The 17,779-nt window shown below is 41.4% G+C and overlaps 2 protein-coding genes across 5 annotated transcripts; both read left to right on the top strand.

Annotated features, from left to right (window-relative positions):
- Positions 1-4,323: 4,323 nt before the first annotated feature.
- Positions 4,324-7,972, top strand: LOC139540996 (DNA polymerase epsilon subunit 4-like). Its single transcript, XM_071345132.1, has 4 exons — positions 4,324-4,786; positions 7,017-7,101; positions 7,404-7,445; positions 7,643-7,972. Exons 1-4 carry the CDS (start codon positions 4,481-4,483, stop codon positions 7,657-7,659), a joined length of 450 nt encoding a protein of 149 aa, XP_071201233.1. The 5' UTR covers positions 4,324-4,480; the 3' UTR covers positions 7,660-7,972.
- A 7,103-nt stretch (positions 7,973-15,075) lies between these two features.
- Positions 15,076-17,381, top strand: LOC139540998 (C-C motif chemokine 17-like). Of its 4 annotated transcripts, none has more exons than XM_071345135.1 (5): positions 15,077-15,230; positions 15,931-16,060; positions 16,377-16,524; positions 16,781-16,821; positions 17,017-17,381. In XM_071345135.1, the coding sequence occupies exons 1-4, from the start codon at positions 15,167-15,169 to the stop codon at positions 16,817-16,819; spliced, it is 381 nt and encodes a 126-aa protein (XP_071201236.1). In that variant the 5' UTR covers positions 15,077-15,166; the 3' UTR covers positions 16,820-16,821; positions 17,017-17,381. The 4 variants fall into 4 exon arrangements, with proteins under 4 accessions (XP_071201237.1, XP_071201236.1, XP_071201235.1 ...); XM_071345134.1 differs by having other exon boundaries at positions 16,781-16,826; XM_071345133.1 differs by having other exon boundaries at positions 15,079-15,230; positions 16,781-16,859.
- Positions 17,382-17,779: the final 398 nt, after the last annotated feature.

Raw genomic sequence — 17,779 nt, 5'->3', positions numbered from 1 at the left:
GGCTTGGAAGATAGTGCTATTAATCCTTTGCGTCAGTCTGCCTCTTGCTGTAAGCCTATTGAACAGAACATAGGCTTCCGTGACGGTCACAACAAGCTGAAGTAAATTACTGTAGCCTTGTTAGTCCATAAACCTCAATAGAATTAATGGACTGTACATTACAAACCAGATCCTGTAATCTTAACCACTGTTTCTTTCCATCACAGATTTCTGAGGCATACTGAAATGTAAGGAATAATGTGAACACAAGATGGTGGTATTTATCTACCTATCCTCTGTACTACGATGAATAAGCAACAGCAGATCCCTGAGAGAGTAGTGTGTGTGTGAGCGTTTGTGAGAGTATGCACATGTCTGCACGGGTGCTGGTGTGTTTGTCTTGTCCATGGAGCACCACTGGTCTCTGAGATATTGCTAACTGGTCCCTCAGATAGTTGTCTGAGAACTTCAGTTCTCAAATGTTCGATTTCAATGTAAGTGGTCCCCCAAAAGTGTTTGTTTTAATCAACCCGAACAGGAAGATCACGTCAGTGACACAACCCACAAGGATCTGTACATAATTCCTGAAAACTGAAAATGTCTCTATTATTCCATGGCCTGCATACTCACCAGACGTCACCCATTGAGCATGTTTGGAATGCTCTGGATCGACGTGTACGACAGCGTGTTCTAGTTCCCAGCAATATCCAACAACTTTGCACAGCCATTGAAGAGGAGTGGGAGAACATTCCACAGGCCACAATCAACAGCCTGATCAACTCTATGCAAAGGAGATGTGTCGCATTGCATGAGACAAATGGTGGTCATACCAGTTACTGACTGGTTTTCTGATCCACGCCCCTACCTTTTTTTTTTAAAGATATCTGTGACCAACAGATGTATAATATCTGTATTCTCAGACTTGTGAAATCCATATATTAGGGCCTAATGAGTGTAGATGAAGAGGAGGAAACAGTTGTAAGAATGATTTTTAAGCCTTTAGACAGTTGAGACACGGATTGTGTATGTGTGCCATTCAGATGGTGAATGGGCAAGACAAAATATTTAAGTGCCTTTGAACGAGAAATGGTAGTAGGTGCCAGGTTTGTGTCAAGAACTGCAACGGTGCTGGGTTTTTCAAGCTCAGCAGTTTCCCCTTTGTATCAAGAATTGTCCACCACCCAAAGGATATCCAGCCAACTTGACACAACTGTGGGAAGCATTGGGGTCAACATGAGCCAGCATCCCTGTGGAACCCTTTCGACATCTTGTAGAGTCCATGCCCCCAACGAATTGAGGCTGTTCTGAGACTGCAACTCAAGTGGGGGAATGAAACTAAATATTAGGAAGGTGTTCTTAATGTTTTGTACACTCAGTTTATATTAGGCTGGCAGCACCTTTGCTATCATGTGCAGGACTAGCTAATGATGCCTTAGTCCGATGAGCTCAGAGCAGAGCATCTTATTTCTGGCCTATCCCTCAATTAAATAAAACATGAATCAAAATAAATGAATGGCCTGTTTGACCATTTAAGTATTTTCATGCTAATTTGATATCCATGCCATCCTAGTACATTGCTCTGGTAAGAGCAAGAATACAGAAATGAAATGTTAAAATATGATGGAAGTGCATCCCATTGTTCTGTAATGTATAACCAATGTAGCCTTCAGACAATAGACTTGAGAAGACTATTATGTCATGAGGGCCTAAGAGAAGCCTTTTTTGTTGAGAAGCCTTTTTGTCCTAGACTTGGCACTCCGGTACCGCTTGCCGTGCGGTAGTAGAGAGAACAGTCTATGACTAGGGTGGCTGGGGTCTTTGACAATTTTTAGGGCCTTCCTCTGACACCGCCTGGTGTAAAGGTCCTGGATGGCAGGCAGCTTAGCCCCAGTGATGTACTGGGCTGTACGCACTACCCTCTGTAGTGCCTTGCGGTCAGAGGCCGAGCAGTTGCCGTACCAGGCAGTGAGGCAACCAGTCAGGATGCTCTCGATGTTGCAGCTGTAGAACCTCCAGTCACCCAAGACATAGGCTGATTTGTCCATCGGTCATGGAAACCCATTTCATTAAGCTCCCCGACGAACAGTTCTTGTGCTGACGTTGCTTCCGGAGGCAGTTTGGAACTTGGTAGTGAGTGTTGCAACCGAGGTCAGACAATTTTTATGTGATACGTGCTTCAGCACTCCCGTTCTATGAGCTTGTTTTGCCTACCACTTCAAGGCTGAGCCTTTGTCACTCCTAGATGTTTCCACTTCACAATAACAGCACTTACAGTTGTTCAGGGCAGCTCTAGCAGGGCAGAAATTTGACCAACTGACTTTTTGGAATGGTGGCATCCTATGACAGTGTCACGTTGAAAGTCACTGAGCTCTTCAGTAAGGCCATTCTACTGCCAATGTTTGGCTATGGAGATTGCTAAATTTTATACACCTGTCAGCAACGGGTGTGGCTGAAATAGCCTAATCCACTCATTTGAAGAGGTGTCTACATACTTTTGTATATACAGTGCATTCGGCAAGTATTGAGACCCCTTGACTTTTTCCACATTTTGTTATGTTACTGCCTTATTCTAAAATTGATGAAATTGTTGCTGTTTTTCCTCAACCTACCCCATAATGACAAAGCAAAAACTGTTTTTCTTTATGTTTTCAAATGGGTTAAAATAAAATAAAAATTGAAATATCACATTTACATAAGTATCAGACCCTTTACTCAGTACTTTGTTGAAGCACCTTTAGCAGTGATTACAGACACGTTTTTTGGGGTATGATGCTACAAGCTTGGCACACTATTTTGAGAGTTTCTCCCATTCTTCTCTGCAGATCCTCTCAAGCTCTGTCAGGCTTGATGGGGAATGTCGCAGCACAACTATTTCAGGTCTCTGCAGAGATGTTCGATTGGGTTCAAGTCCAGGCTCTGGCTGGGCCACTCAAGGATATTCAGAGACTTGTCCCGAAGCCACTCCTGTGTTGTCTTGGCTGTGTGCTTAGGATCATTGTCCTGTTGGAAGGTGAACCTTCGCCCCAGCCTGAGGTCCTGAGCAGGTTTTCATCAAGGATCTCTCTGTACTTTTCTCCGTTCATCTTTCCCTTGATCCTGACTGGTGATGATGCGGCAGTGACTCCAGACGTGATGCTTGCCATTCAGGCCAAAGAGTTCAATCTTGGATTCATCAGACCAGAGTATCTTGTTACTCATTCTCTGAGAGTCTTTAGGTGCCTTTTGGGCAACTCCAAGCAGGCTGTCATGTGCCTATTGCCGAGGAGTGGCTTCCGTTTGGACACGCTATCATAAAGGCCTGATTGGTGGAGTGCTGCAGAGATGGTTGTCCTTCTGGAAGGTTCTCCCATCTCCACAGAGGAACTCTAGATCTCTGTCAAAGTGACCATCGGGGTCTTGGTCACCTCCCTGACCAAAGCCCTTCTTCCCTGATTGCTCATTTTGGCTGGGCGACCAGCTCTAGGAAGTATTGGTGGTTCCAGACTTCTTCCATTGAAGAATGATGGAGGCCACTGTGTTATTGGGGACCTTCAAAGCTGCAGAAATGCTTTGGTACCCTTCCCCAGGTCTGTGCCTTGACACAATCCTGTCCCGGCGCTCTACGGACAGTTGTTTTGACTTTATGGCTTGGTTTTTACTCTGACATGCACTGTGAACTGTGGGACCTTATATAGACAGGTGTGTGCCTTTCCAGATCATGTCCAATCATTTGAATTTACAACAGGTGGACTCCAATCAAGTTGTAGAAACATCATTGATGATCAATGGAAACAGGATGCACCTGAGCTCAATTTCGAGTCTCATTGCAAAGCGTCTGAATACTTAGGTAAAACCGGTATTTATTTTGTTTGTTTTTTATACGTCAGCAAAAATTTATAAAAACTATTTTCGCTTCTTCCTAATGGGGTATTGTGTGCAGATTGCTTTGGATTTTTTATTTATTTAATACTTTTTAGAATAAGGCTGTAACGTAACAAAACGTGGAAAATGTCAAGGGGTCTGAATACTTTCCGAAGGCAGTGTCCCTTGGGCCTTATGGCTTAATTAGATACCGACATAGACAAAGCAGCACTAACAGCTATTTCACATAAATCTAATCTAGGCCTATTATCACTTAAACATTGAGCAATATTGAAAGGTGGGCCTATCAAAATCAATATGTATCACAGGTCTATCTACAAACAATTCAAACAATGAGTCATTGAACACATTTCTAATGTGTTGGATGAGCAGTAATAGAGAGATGAAGATGTACATTTTATGTAACAAATATGATGAAGTTGTTCATTAGGGTTGTGATCTGTCATCTTTTCTTTTTAGCAGCCTGGCTGTTCTGTAGTCAATGTTTCACAACGTTTAGGAGCGCTAAGGAGTTGTGAACATTCACCAATGGCTTAAACCCAAAGATTTGTTTAAGCCAATCGTCACCTCATGAAGTCGGCCATTCCACCAATCACACACAAGGAATAGTTGGCGGGAGTGGAAGGGGAGGAACATTTGAATGTATTATTCACGAATCAGAACTAGGCACGTTTTTGACAACTCGTTTGTGTACAAGATAATGGCGTCAACTGTTGCAGTGCCTGTCGCCCCCACAGTGTCGGACCCAGTGCGGTGTGAAGGCGAGGAAGAGTTACGGGGGATCGAGGCTGAAGAAGAGAATAACCAATTTACTGGGCCCGTTGCAGCACCCTCCCAGAACCGTCTAGCGAAGTTACCGCTGTCCCGTATCAAGGCACTGATGAAAGCGGACCCAGACGTGTCCCTCGCTAGTCAAGAGTCAGTGTTTATCATTACTAAGGCCACAGTAAGTTAAAAGTATTACATTACATTAAGTTACCCCTAGCAGTATTCGTTTGTTTTCATATTTTGTAGCCTACAGTCAAGGTGGGTTAATGTCATGTTGCTAGCCATTTTATTTACATTTGTAATTCAGGAGACGGGATTATCCAGAGCAATTTACAGGAACAATTAGTGTTAAGTGCCTTTCTCAAAGGCACATCGACAGATTTTTCGCCTAGTCGGCTTTGAGATTCAGCAAGGCTCTAAACGGTTAGGCTATAGAGCCCCACGGTGAAGTGTCATAAAACCTAGCGGTCTAACAGGGAAATGGTTCCAATCGTTTTTCCAACATTCATTTTTCAAAAAGATGTCGCATAAAGCTTACTTAAATTGTGTAGATTTTTTCAAAATTATTTTCACTGCATCAGGGATAGCCTACACAGACGGTTCAGCTTTGCAGCCGCCTTCAGTGTGTAGGTACAATTCTCTTTTAATTCAAAACCGCATTTGTAGGGAGCAACTGATGAGGAGTAGGGTTGTCACTCATCTGCCAATCAGGGATGTGGCTTTCTTGGTCTACCTGTATTCAAGTTAGTCACAAAGAAATACAGAATTATAGGGTAAGGATGTGGGATTCAATTCATGAATCAATTGACTTAGGTGTCTGCTCACTTGGTTTCATTATATAAATTCATGAGATGTCTTACTGCAAAGAACATCAGGCTCAGCCGTTCATTAATATGTGGGTCTGACTCATAAACGATATGCAAAATCTGGACAGTGTTCTTGTATAAAGTATCACAGTTTATACAACGGGTGGGTCTCATCCTGAATGCCTCATTAGCTCATTGTTATGGATGTATCCAAATAAATGTCACTAGAAAACAGCTTATGCAAATGCAGCTACTTTGCTGTTATTCTGGCTGCACTTTTTGACGTGACTCTAAATTAGCTGTAGTGAAAATCAAATTTTATTGGTCACGTACACATTTAGCAGATGTTACATCCTAGCTGAATTAATTCTGTAATATTTAACAATTCACAACAAAACACACATCTAAAAGTAAAATTATGGAATATAAGAAATAAATATTAGGACGAGCAATGTCGGAGTATTTAACAGCTATTTAACAGGCTTTGAGAAAGAAGCTGTTTTTCAGTCTCTCGGTCCCAGCTTTGATGCACCTGTACTGACCTCGCCTTCGGAGTGAACAGGCTGTGGCTCGGGTGTTGTTGTCCTTGATGATCTTTTTGACCTTCCTGTGACATCGGGTGCTGTAGGTGTCCTGGAGGGCAGGCAATGTGCCGCCGGTGATGCGTTGGGCAGACCGCCCGAGAAGCTGGTGTTTGGATGATATATTGGCACGGTTTGCCAGCCTAACAACACCTGTGCCAATATATCCTCCAAACACTGGCCTCTCGGGCATGATCACTTAATGAGTCATAATACCCATAGAGCCTAGCGGTCAAACAGGCAAATGGTTCCAGTCGTTATTCCACCGCTTAAAATAAGGAGGCTGACGCAACGGGCCCAGTTTGTTGGTTGTTCTCTTCTTCAGCCTCGTTCCCCCGTAACTCTTCCTCGCCTTAACACCGCTCTGGGTCCGACTCAGTAGGTGCCACAGGGGCGACAGCCACTGCAACAGTTGACGCCTGTTATCAAAACGTAAGCCTACACAAAACGCAGCCCTTATTTGAAGTGTTTCTAAAATCCCCGGTGGAAAAACTATATAACAATTTCCCTGTTTGACCGCTAGGTTTTATGGGTATTATGACTCATACTGTGGTACTCTATTCCAGATACAGAGTGAAGTTGGGGAGGATTGTAGGAAGGACCTACTTTATGTTCCTTGTAGTTCACTGGTCATCAACTGTTGAGCTACTTGGTGTGCAGGCTTTTGTTTCAACCCAGCACCAACACATCATTGCTGTAAAGGCAATATCTAGCTTAGCTACCTAAGATGACATTTGTATTTTTTTTTTAGCTTTTATTTAACTAGGCAAGTCAGTTAAGAACAAATTCTTATTTACAATGACGGCCTAGGAACAGTGGGTTAACTGCCTTGTTCAGGGGCAGAACGACAGATTTTTACCTTGTCAGCTCGGGGATTCGATCTAGCAACCTTTCGGTTACTGGCCCAACGCGCTAACCACTAGGCTACCTGCCGCACATTCACTTTACTGTAGTCACAATGCACCTATGTTATATGCTACAGCGACGTTACTGACTGTATACTAAACTTCATGTGTTCCAGGAACTCTTTGTTGAAATGATTGCCAAAGATGCCCTGGTGTATGCCCAGCAAGGAAAGAGGAAAACTTTGCAGAGGAAAGATTTAGGTTAGTAATGTCAAGCAGACATGATCATATAGTACACCAATCATACCATATGATTATTGCTAAGTGTAATGGTCACCAACACCTGGTTTTGGAGAGCTACATGGTATGCCAGGCTTCAGTTCCATCCCTGTACTAAACACGTGTTAGGCCTAACTGATTCAACCGATCAAGGTCTTAGTGCGGTGCTAGAATAAAAGCCTGCACACCATGTAGCTCTACAGGGCCAGGACCGGGGGTCATTTAGGCCAGCCTTTGACTTTAGTTCTTCCAGCTATTGTGTTTTTTGTTGTTTCCACTAACAGACAATGCAATAGAGACCGTAGATGAGTTTGCCTTTTTGGAAGGTAAGTTCCCTTCCAAGCATCCATCTTCACTAAACCTCTACCATATTTTATTCTTCGTCAGATTGATAATAGATTTTTTGTAATTGAATATTCACGCTGTGTTGCATTATCCTGAGTCATTGGCTATAGTGAATCAGTGAATGTAGGTTTGTGTAACCGGTTTGACAAGATTTTCTTTGTCTATGTTCTCTTTAAAGGCACTCTAGACGCCTAGACACACTCAGGAGACCGCAGGCAGTTCAAGAATCAGAGGCATTCTTCGTCATAAGGATAAGAGGCATTTGAAAAACAGACTGACCTGTCTTACTTTTGAAGTGATATCGCTGAGTTGGTATTGGTCACAAGGACTTTCCTTCCTGGACATGTATAAACTGTAAAGACATCAGTAATGATCCTCCCTCAGTTAGTCTTGTATGCAAGGAGTCTGCCATTTTTTTATTTGTAAATAATGTGAGATTATGTTGAAATAAATCATAGTGTATTAACCTGATCATTTATAGTTTTAATAAAATACGTTTTATTAGGAACTCTTTTTTATTTTTTTTATATATATATATATATATATATATATATATAAAGTTGTGTCAGAAATAAATCCATCCTCACTAGTATACCATAGTGTCAACTGTTTAGGCAACAACTACACATTTTCCATTGTGAGGAAAAAACAGTTGAAGTTGGAAGTTTACATACACCTTAGCCAAATACATTTAAACTCAGTGTTTCACAATTCCTGATATTTAATCCTAGTAAGAATTCCCTGTTTTAGGTCAGTTAGGATCACCACTTTATTTTAAGAATGTGAAATGTCAGAATAATAGTAGAGAGAATGATTTATTTCAGATTTGATTTGTTTCATCACATTCCCAGTGGGTTAGAAATTTACCTACACTCAATTAGTATTTGGTAGCATTGCCTTGAAATTGTTTAACTTGGGTCAAATGTTTTGGATTAACTTCCACAAGCTTCCCACAATAAGTTGGATGAATTTTGGCCCATTCCTCCTGACAGCTGGTGTAACTGAGTCAGGTTTGTAGGCCTCCTTGCTCTTGCACGCTTTTTCAGTTCTGCCCACATATTTTCTATGGGATTGAGGTCAGGGCATTGTGATGGCCACTCCAATACCTTGACTTTGTTGTCCTTAGGCCATTTTGCCACAACTTTGGAAGTATGCTTGGGGTCATTGTCCATTTGGAAGACCCATTTGTGACCAAGCTTTAACTTCCTGACTGATGTCTTGATGTTGCTTCAATATATCCACATAATTGTCCCTCATGATGCCATCTATTTTGTGAAGTGCACCAGTCCCTCCTGCAGCAAAGCACCCCCACAACATTATGCTTCCACCCCTGTGCTTCATGGTTGGGATGGTGTTCTCTGGCTTGCAAGCCTCCACATTTTTCCTCCAAACATTAACATGGTCATTATGGCCAAACAGTTCTATTTTTGTTTCATCAGACCAGAGGACATTTCTCCAAAAAGTATGATCTTTGTCCCCATGTGCAGTTGCAAACCGTAGTCTGGATTTTTTATGGCGGTTTTAGAGCAGTGGCTTCTTCCTTGCTGAGCGGACTATCAGGTTATGTCGATATAGGACTCGTTTTACTGTAGATATAGATACTTTTGTACCTTCTTCCTCCAGCATCTTCACAAGGTCTTTTGCTGTTGTTCTGGGATTGATTTGCACTTTTCGGACCAAAGTACGTTCATCTCTAGGAGACACAACGCGTCTCCTTCCTGAGTGGTATGAAGGCTGCGTGTTCCCATGGTGTTTATACTTGTGTACTCTTGTTTGTACAGATGAATGTGGTACCTTCAGGCGTTTAGAAATTGCACCCAAGGATGAACCAGACTTGTGGAGGTCTACAATATTTTTTATGAGGTCTTGGCTGATTTCTTTTGATTTTTCCCATGATGTCAAGCAAAGAGGCACTGAGTTTGTTATCAAGAAATTTGTGGAGTGGTTGAAAAACAAGTTTTAATGACTCCTACCTAAGTGTATGTAAACTTCCGACTTCAACTGTATAGACTACATTTTAATAAGATGCAGAGAAAGTACAAGACATGAGAATCTATCCACCCAAAATAATGTAAAACCTCTAGCAGACACACTGCTTTACAGGGGGTCTAGCAAATGACCAGATCTATCTTTTGCAGACTAAGGGTAAAGACTTCTGGCATATTATTTCTAAACGTCTATCTTTCTGTCTGTAAGCGTGTAGCTTAGAGACTATATTTAGATATACCATTATATCCTGGTTGTTTTGCTGTTTCAATAAAACATCAGCCCAGAGAGAGGGACTTAACAATAAAGCATAATATGAGCTTATCTTAATATTAGAATGGCTTACACCAGGACAGACACACATGCCGGGGAAAGTGGCTGTGCTGGTGGTCTGCTGCTATGGCAAATAAAATGTATCTGGAGGAAATCAAGGCTGGACTAAAAATACACAATTGTATGTGCTCCTTGTGCATTCCTGAATAGATTCAGGTTTAGTGGATCAACAGAATAATGGGTTGAGTGCATTTTTAACCCACCTTCCATGATATTACTGCAGAACATTATATATATAATTAATTCCCACCTTTTTATGATGAAATTATTTCAAATTTTTCATTAACCATATATCAAATCTGATAGATGTAACTCATCCCTTGGTAACTTTTCAGTATTTCTGAGAAATTCAGTCATTGACATTTATTTATTTCCTACCACCTTTTGGCACCAGTCATTTGGGGGGATCATTTATTATTATCAGATGTAGGATCTTAATTTGTTCACGCTGTTGTTGCTGGGAATTTTCCTGCACCGCAACAAATGCAGAGGAGCTTCATGATTTACATAAATTCACTGAAAACTCATACTAAATCACGGTTATATTAACATTGCATTTTTTTAAAAACTCGCCTCCTTTTTCTCCCCAATTTTTGGTATCCAATTGGTAGTACTGTCTTGTCTCATCGCTGCAACTCCTCTATGGACTCGGGAGAGGCGAAGGTCGAGGGCCATGCGTCCTCCGAAACACAATCCAACCAAGCCGCACTGCTTCTTGACACAATGCACATCCAACCCTGTAATCCATGGCTTCTGGTTGGGGTATGTACGTACAGTCACTGTGGGGACGACGTCCTCGTACAGTCACTGTGGGGACGACATCCTCTGCACTTATTGATAAAGCCAGTGACTGATGTTGTGTACTCTTCAATGCCATCGGAAGAATCCTGGAACACATTCCAGTCTATGCTAGCAAAACAGTCCTGTAGTTTAGCATCTGCTTCATCTGACCACTTTTTTTATAGACTGAGTCACTGTTGCTTCCTGCTTTAATTTGAGCTTGTAAGCAGGAATCTGGTCAGATTTGCCAAATGGAGGGCGAAGGAGAGTGGAGTGTGTGGAGTAAAGGTGGTCTAGAATGTTTTTCCCTCTGATTGCACATTTTAACATGCTAATAAAAATGAGGTCAAACTAATTTAAGTTTCCCTGCATTAAAGTCCCCGGACACTAGGAGCGCCACCTCTGGATGAGCATTTTCCTGTTTGCTTATGGTGGTATACAGCTCATTGAGTGTGGTTTTAGTGCCAGCACCGGTCTGTGGTGTGGTATGGTATGTAGACAGCTACGAAAAATACAGAAACTCTGTAGGTAGATAGTGTGGTCTACAGTTTATTATGAGATGCTCTACCTCAGGCGAGCAAAACCTTGAGACTTCCTTAGATATCGTGCACCAGCTGTTGTTTACATATATGCATAGGCCCCCGCCCCGTGTCTTACCAGAGGCTGCTATTACCTTACTTTTGGCCAGCTAATAGCCTAATGACTGATCAAGCAACATCATGGACTAAATGTTCAAATCCTGTTGCTGCAGGATTATTTTGCTTTGACTATAGGTCAAATTAAGATCCCACCCCTGTACCTTCTCGAATGGTAATTTTGTTTTTCTTTTGCAGCTTTTGTTAAGCATATCCATTTCCCCTAAATTAAAAATAAAACACCAATTTTGGAAAAGTGTTCAGTTCCCCAACTCTAAGCACAGTTAAGACCATGTTTTGCAATGATTTGAAATAATTATTTTTGTGTGTTTAACCAAACATGTTCTGGTTTAGTTTTACAGTGTATATAAAGAAACAAAGCTGTGTGAACCACAGATGTTAGTTTGAGGACTGCCTGCAAAGAGTTTGTCTACTCCCACCAGAAGAATGCCAGGCAGCATAGAACATGCCAGGTTTTTTTTCTGGATCAAAATGGGGCTTAGGTGGTGGGTGTGGCCAATGATACGGTCATCGACGGTACATTTGAGGCCCCCCTGTTGGCGGCAGTGACAAACTTTAGCTGTTTTAAAGCTAATTTCCTGCAATTCTGCAAAATGTGACGTGTTTGAGATAATGTTGCAGTTTCAGAGCTACATTTCCTGCAATTCTACACCTTGCTATGGGTCCGAGAGAAAATATGCAGTTTTAAAGATAATCTCCTGCAATTGTAGACATTTTGCCATGGCTGATGCTATGAGTGACTCAACCATCATAGCAAAATCAATGGGGGCCACATGCCATGACAAAAATACTCCTAAATGCATAATTGTTTTACATTTTAGATTCTCTCTACTTTTATATCTGGTTTAAGTCATTTTAAATTTGCACTATGCAGAAATCACTGCAATTTCCTGGTTGCTAAAACTCTAATTTGCCTGATTTCAGTTTGTGACAAAATAAGCTAGTATAGTGTAGAAAATTATTGGACCATCTAAACTGCTGTGAAATATATTTTTCATAACCAAAAATATTGTTTCAACTGTTTGAAGCTGGTGTACTAAACCGAAAGTAAAAGATGCAAAAACTAAACTTAAGAATGGGAAGCATAGAAATAGTGCACATAGAACATATCTACCGCTTCTTAGACTTGCTTCCAAGAAGAATTATAGATCTATAACTCACCATTCTATGTGAAATTGGTTGCGTGGCCAAAAAAGCTACATATTTAAGTTTACACTAAACGTTTTTCCACCCTGATTGCATTTTTTCTATTTTTTTACTGTTTGGACATGGGCAGTCCGAAAAAACAGTTAGGCGGCCCGCCCAAATCTTTTCAATGCAGAAAAAAACCTTGCATGCAGTGCCCTGGCTATAATAAAATATAATCACTACATGTTGCATGGATGGACTTAATTTTATTTTGACAGTAAATGAAGACATTCTATTATGAATCTCTCTCATGTAAAGTAAGTATAGTTCCACCAAGTCAAGATCAGAACATTCAAGCAATCATTATGTACCCCTGAAGAAGCTTTGTTTATACCCATTAAATGACTGTTTATAGAATGCACAACTTAATTTTTTACAAGTTTACTATTCCATTAGTCGGTGGTAATGGAATAGTAAACTTGTAAAAAATTAAGTTGTGCATTCTATAAACAGTCATTTAATGGGTATAAACAGCTTTTTTTGGAGGGGTGTGTGTCAACTCGTGCTTTTTACAAGAACAGAACATGAACAATGAACTGGGGACCACCTGTAATTTAGTGTATAAAGCTGAGAAGTGTTCACTTTTCAATCTTCATGAAGTTGTAGAGTAGACAATGGCCTATGATGGCTATAATCACCCATCCACTCACAGCATTCCAGATAGTACATACCAAATGTTATGTGCTTGATAAATGACACATCTCAAAATTTGACACATTTGCTCCCTGAAACCTAACCTAACACTGAAATCCCTTTGGGCTAAGCTGCTCTGGCCTGGACCACAGGTATAGTTAGCTTTATCCTACAACATCCCCAGGACATACCTATCCCTCCTCTGGCTCTCTATCTCCTCAAAAGAGGAACACCGATTAAGTCGATGATTTAATAGGTGGATTTACAGTCACTATTTTTTTTGACCTTTTGTTTGAAAGTTTGTGTCTAGTATACTTTTACAGTGATCTCTTAATCGCCCCAAAGATATGCTGGAAATGTGTTTGGCTCCGGAGCAGACTGAAGTCAAGGGGAAGGTATGTTTTTGCAGCTGAAAGATTCCAACTTGATTTCTTAAGGGTTGAATTCTTGCACGCTGCCCCCCTCTCCTCTCCCTACCTCAGACTGCATATTTTTAATTCCAGGTCTCAGGTATGCACAGTCAGATAGTATGGATTACACTGGCCACGTCGTCTAATAAATGCCACTACCTAAAGCCTACCATTCAGCAGAGATTTACCCTGTATTCAATTACCATGTGTTTTACCACATTGTCTGTTCATGGGATGTTGCAACTCTCCAGGTGTTATTCCATTGTACTATAAGATAAGTAGTAGCTACTGCTGTAAAATACAAGATATGGTAACAAGATATGGTGAAGCGACTCTTCTCAATAGTAGTTAATAGCTAAACACTTCCTTGTTGTCACTGGAAGCATTTCTTCTAAGGTACATTAAACAGCGGGTAATCAGTCTCATCATTAAATACAAAGGTTATTTGTGTTTTCCTGTCCATTGTTTTTCAGACCAGGGTTATTTCATTTGTTTTGTCGTAACAGCTTTTTATTATGTAAAAAATTATTTTCATAGCATTACTTCCAGTTTTTTTCAACAATGTTAATTTCATTGAATACCAAAGGCATTAGAGAATGTGCTGTAATTCTGCAGTAGTTTCATTGCTTGGTTAGAAGGGTGGTTTTTGACTGGAGGAGAATCAGCTGGGTTCTAATGACACTCAACCTGTCACAGCAAACAGTCTTTACCCAAAACCACACTCTGGGTCTCTGGGTCAGTCAATCCTCAACTGCCAACCAGCGTTGACTTTGTATCCATTTCCTCCAATAACGTAGGCCATTTTATATTTGACATTTTGTATTTAGTTCTAGTACTGAATTTGGGGACTCATAAAGGCAAGTAAGAAACACACTTACAAACTACTCCTACACTTTGGATGCCATCGTGCTTAGCCCCATGCGTTCCACTTCTGACACCAAATGTTGCAAATTTATGGGGTAGCCGTCTGGGACTTGCATTTGTGAGTCCAAGACCTTTGCCATTCCACCAAGAAAGGTCCAAGCCGCTTGAAAAGGTTGTTAGGTGTTGTACTGAGAATGATTGTTAGAATGTAGCTGCTATACAAAGTCAGTCACAGTCCGGACTGTATTGAACATGCACAGCTGTACTTTAGTTGGCAAATTGGCTTCTGTTCTCAACATGTTATAATTTCTTGTGATCGATCTAATGGTAGAGAGCTGGTTGCCGTTTTATAGTATTAGTGGTTTTTATTTTGGAAACAGACTGCATGTAACTTGCTTGTGCTTTGAACTATGTTGGTACTAGAGATGCCTTTTGTCATTTTACATGAATGAAAACAACATGAATGTATTACAGTGTCATGTGTATCACAAGCTTTGGTGTTCCCTGTATTGTGCTTGAGCAGTGACAGTCATAACATAGCTGCAAGACTAATGGGACACCTACAACAAGGTAGGGCAGTTTCCATGACTGCATTAGAGAATGCCATAAATCTGGATTATTTTAAGAGCTTTTTTTGGGAAAGCACCTTTTTGAAGAGTGGGAAAGACATGGAAATGAACACAGTGAGTGGGACACTCAGAGGAGAGGGGGAGCTGGAGGGGGGAGGGTTAGGGAGTGCATGTGTGTTTGAGGGAGAGCGAGGGAGAGAGTGAAAAGGAGGGAGGGAGAAATATAAGAGACAGAAATAGAGGGGAAGGTAACACAGCAGATTACTTCCCTGCCAGGCTCACCATGTTTCTGTTGCAGACTGTGACTGTTATTTCTCTGACTGTCATTCTCCTGGGCTCGGTGGAAGGTAAGACACAATAACACCTACAGTGTATACCGTTAGCAGCATGCACCCTGCTGGGAGCCAGTTTAGCAGGGAAGCGAAGGAGAGCAAGCTAGAGGAGAGGGGAAGAGGGAATACTGGAGCAGCAGCAGGGAGAGCCATGGATGTAAATAGAGAGCTAGAATGAAGACTGATTTCACATCAAAACATTGAACGCTAATAACAAGCTAACTGAATACCTCAGACTTTAATGGGGGGGGAAATTATATCAATGATAAAATATGACAAGGTTCAGAGCAGCTTTCATATGACACGCATATGGTAACTGTTTATCTCAGCTAATATTATTGTGCTTACTCACTCTGGTTGGATGAAAAGCCTTGTCATCTAGTCACAGTGCCACTGGCATAACAGCACATTATGGGGGATCATGGGATGTTCTAAATCCTTCTGGCTGTCTGCACTCTAGATGACATATCCTGTCAAATAGAGCAACCTTTAGATAGTCTAACTATACTGTATAGAACAGTGCAATGAAATGCCTTACATTCCTACTAATATATTTGTGTTTATAATCTACAGTGTCACAACAACCCTCCTTTTGAGCCAATAGCAATCATATAGCCTTCATACACTGTAAGTGTGCTTTGATGAATTTGACTTCAGCGTTTGCCTCTCTCCATCTCTCTCTCTCTCTCCCCCGCCCCTCTCTCCCCCCTCTCAGGTAACGGGGTACAGATGCAGAGAGATGTTCAGTGCTGTATGCAGTACTCCCAGGGGAAAGTGCGCACCAAAGACGTGCTGAGGTTTGAGGTACAGACGGAGGGGCCAGACTGCAGTATAAAAGCCATCATGCAAGTATTTCAACTATCCCGAAGCAACTCGCAGACATGGAAAATATGCCTCTCAGAGCTATGAGGCATTGTCATCTATCCAGGTCCTGTTGTTATGGCTTATGTTCTACTGTAATTGCCAGGGAAGTGAGGAAGGAAATATGTGGGAATAACAAGCCATCCAAAAAAAAAGTATCCTCACTAGCCAACTTTGTTGAGGCTTTGGTTCAGAGAAGTCTTTATTAAAACCATGCTGCATATTTACAGTTTGTACTGTATGTTTCAGTTGGAAGGTTGTCATGGTGAATGTTCTTTGTCTGTGTTGTTGTGGCTGCAGACTGTACACCAAGAAGGCGGTGAAGTGTGCTGACCCCAGAGACCGAAAGGTCAAGAGGTTACTGAGGAAGCTGCTCCAGAGGCAGAGGACCAAAGCACATAGGATCATGTGGCTCTACCCTCATGGCAACCTGCCAGTCATGTCGGAGGTGGGAAATATGCACTGTGTTTATACACATAGGGCTCAATTCAATCTAACCCACATTGCAGTTATACTACATTAAGATACTACATAAACATTCCTATGGTGGGAGTGATTGAACATCCAAAAGGCTTTATTAGAAAGAGTGGAAATATTAGCTTTATTCAAAAGTGTGCTGTAGACTTTCCCCCTGATTATGTCTCCATAGACAATGGTTTTCCACATTTGAATACAGTGCTGAACAGGTTTATTTTCTCTCTCAGGACAAGAAGGATGGGTGGGATGCCTTCCATGTGGAATGAGTGTGAGGTTGTTGTTACCACAGGAGAATTATTGTCATAGGTGACATCTGTTCTTCCTTTTACTCCAGCAATATTGTATTGTCTCTGTTATGACCTAAAGTATCTAACGTTTATGGTGCACTGAAATTACCCTTAAATTGCCCTTTGGGGACAATAAAGATTTATTGAACTGAACTCTCTCTCTCCTGTCATTGCAGGCCAAGTAAACTTCCAGCGGCTTGTCATCCTAACTCAGCCAAGCTTTCTGACTCTCCAGTCGTCTCGTGTCACTATCTGCCTGGGAGTGTGGTGGCTGAGCTGTCATTGCCATACAGTCCATGAGAGGTTTTGATATATAGATAAATGTATTTTACACTGACTGTCGCTAACTATGCCAAAGTATTTGCTAAGTATTTCTGATTACTCTATCCCAAGAAACCAGTCTTCACCGTCTATGTATACCTGTTAAATTTCATAGAGGGCTTGTTCTCGCCTGAAACACAATGTAATGTAGACAAATGCACTGTATGTTTAAACACGACATCTGAAGTGGATCTTTTATAAATAAATGAACCTGAAAGAATTAGATTTTCTTCCTTATTGTAGCCTAGGCTCAATCTATAATATAGATCAGTGGATTACTCAAAGTATTAGTGTGGTTATATTTAATTGGTTCAAGTAGCTACTCAATGATTTCTCTTATAGGTGCAGTTGTAAAAGTAACTGCTATAAAGCACGGCTGTATTAATAGCCCAGAGAAGCAGCGTGTATATGTACACACAAAAGTGGTGTTGGTTCCTCTCTGGCTGAGGCCCCACGCTGCTTCTGTTTACTGGCCCTGGGTGGGTGCACTCTGTTTGATGTTGAGGTACCCAGCACCTTCACTCAAAGACAAAAGGTAATTGATGCTTCCCATAGCGTTGAGCTTCTGGCTCAACACTGTTTGAGACGCCCAAAACGGCTCTGGCACTCCATTTGACA

Source organism: Salvelinus alpinus, chromosome 16, assembly GCF_045679555.1.
Source record: "Salvelinus alpinus chromosome 16, SLU_Salpinus.1, whole genome shotgun sequence".
Classification (NCBI taxonomy): Eukaryota; Metazoa; Chordata; class Actinopteri; order Salmoniformes; family Salmonidae; genus Salvelinus; species Salvelinus alpinus.
Note: the sequence above shows the minus strand (reverse complement) of the source record. Positions and strands in the feature narration are given on the sequence as shown.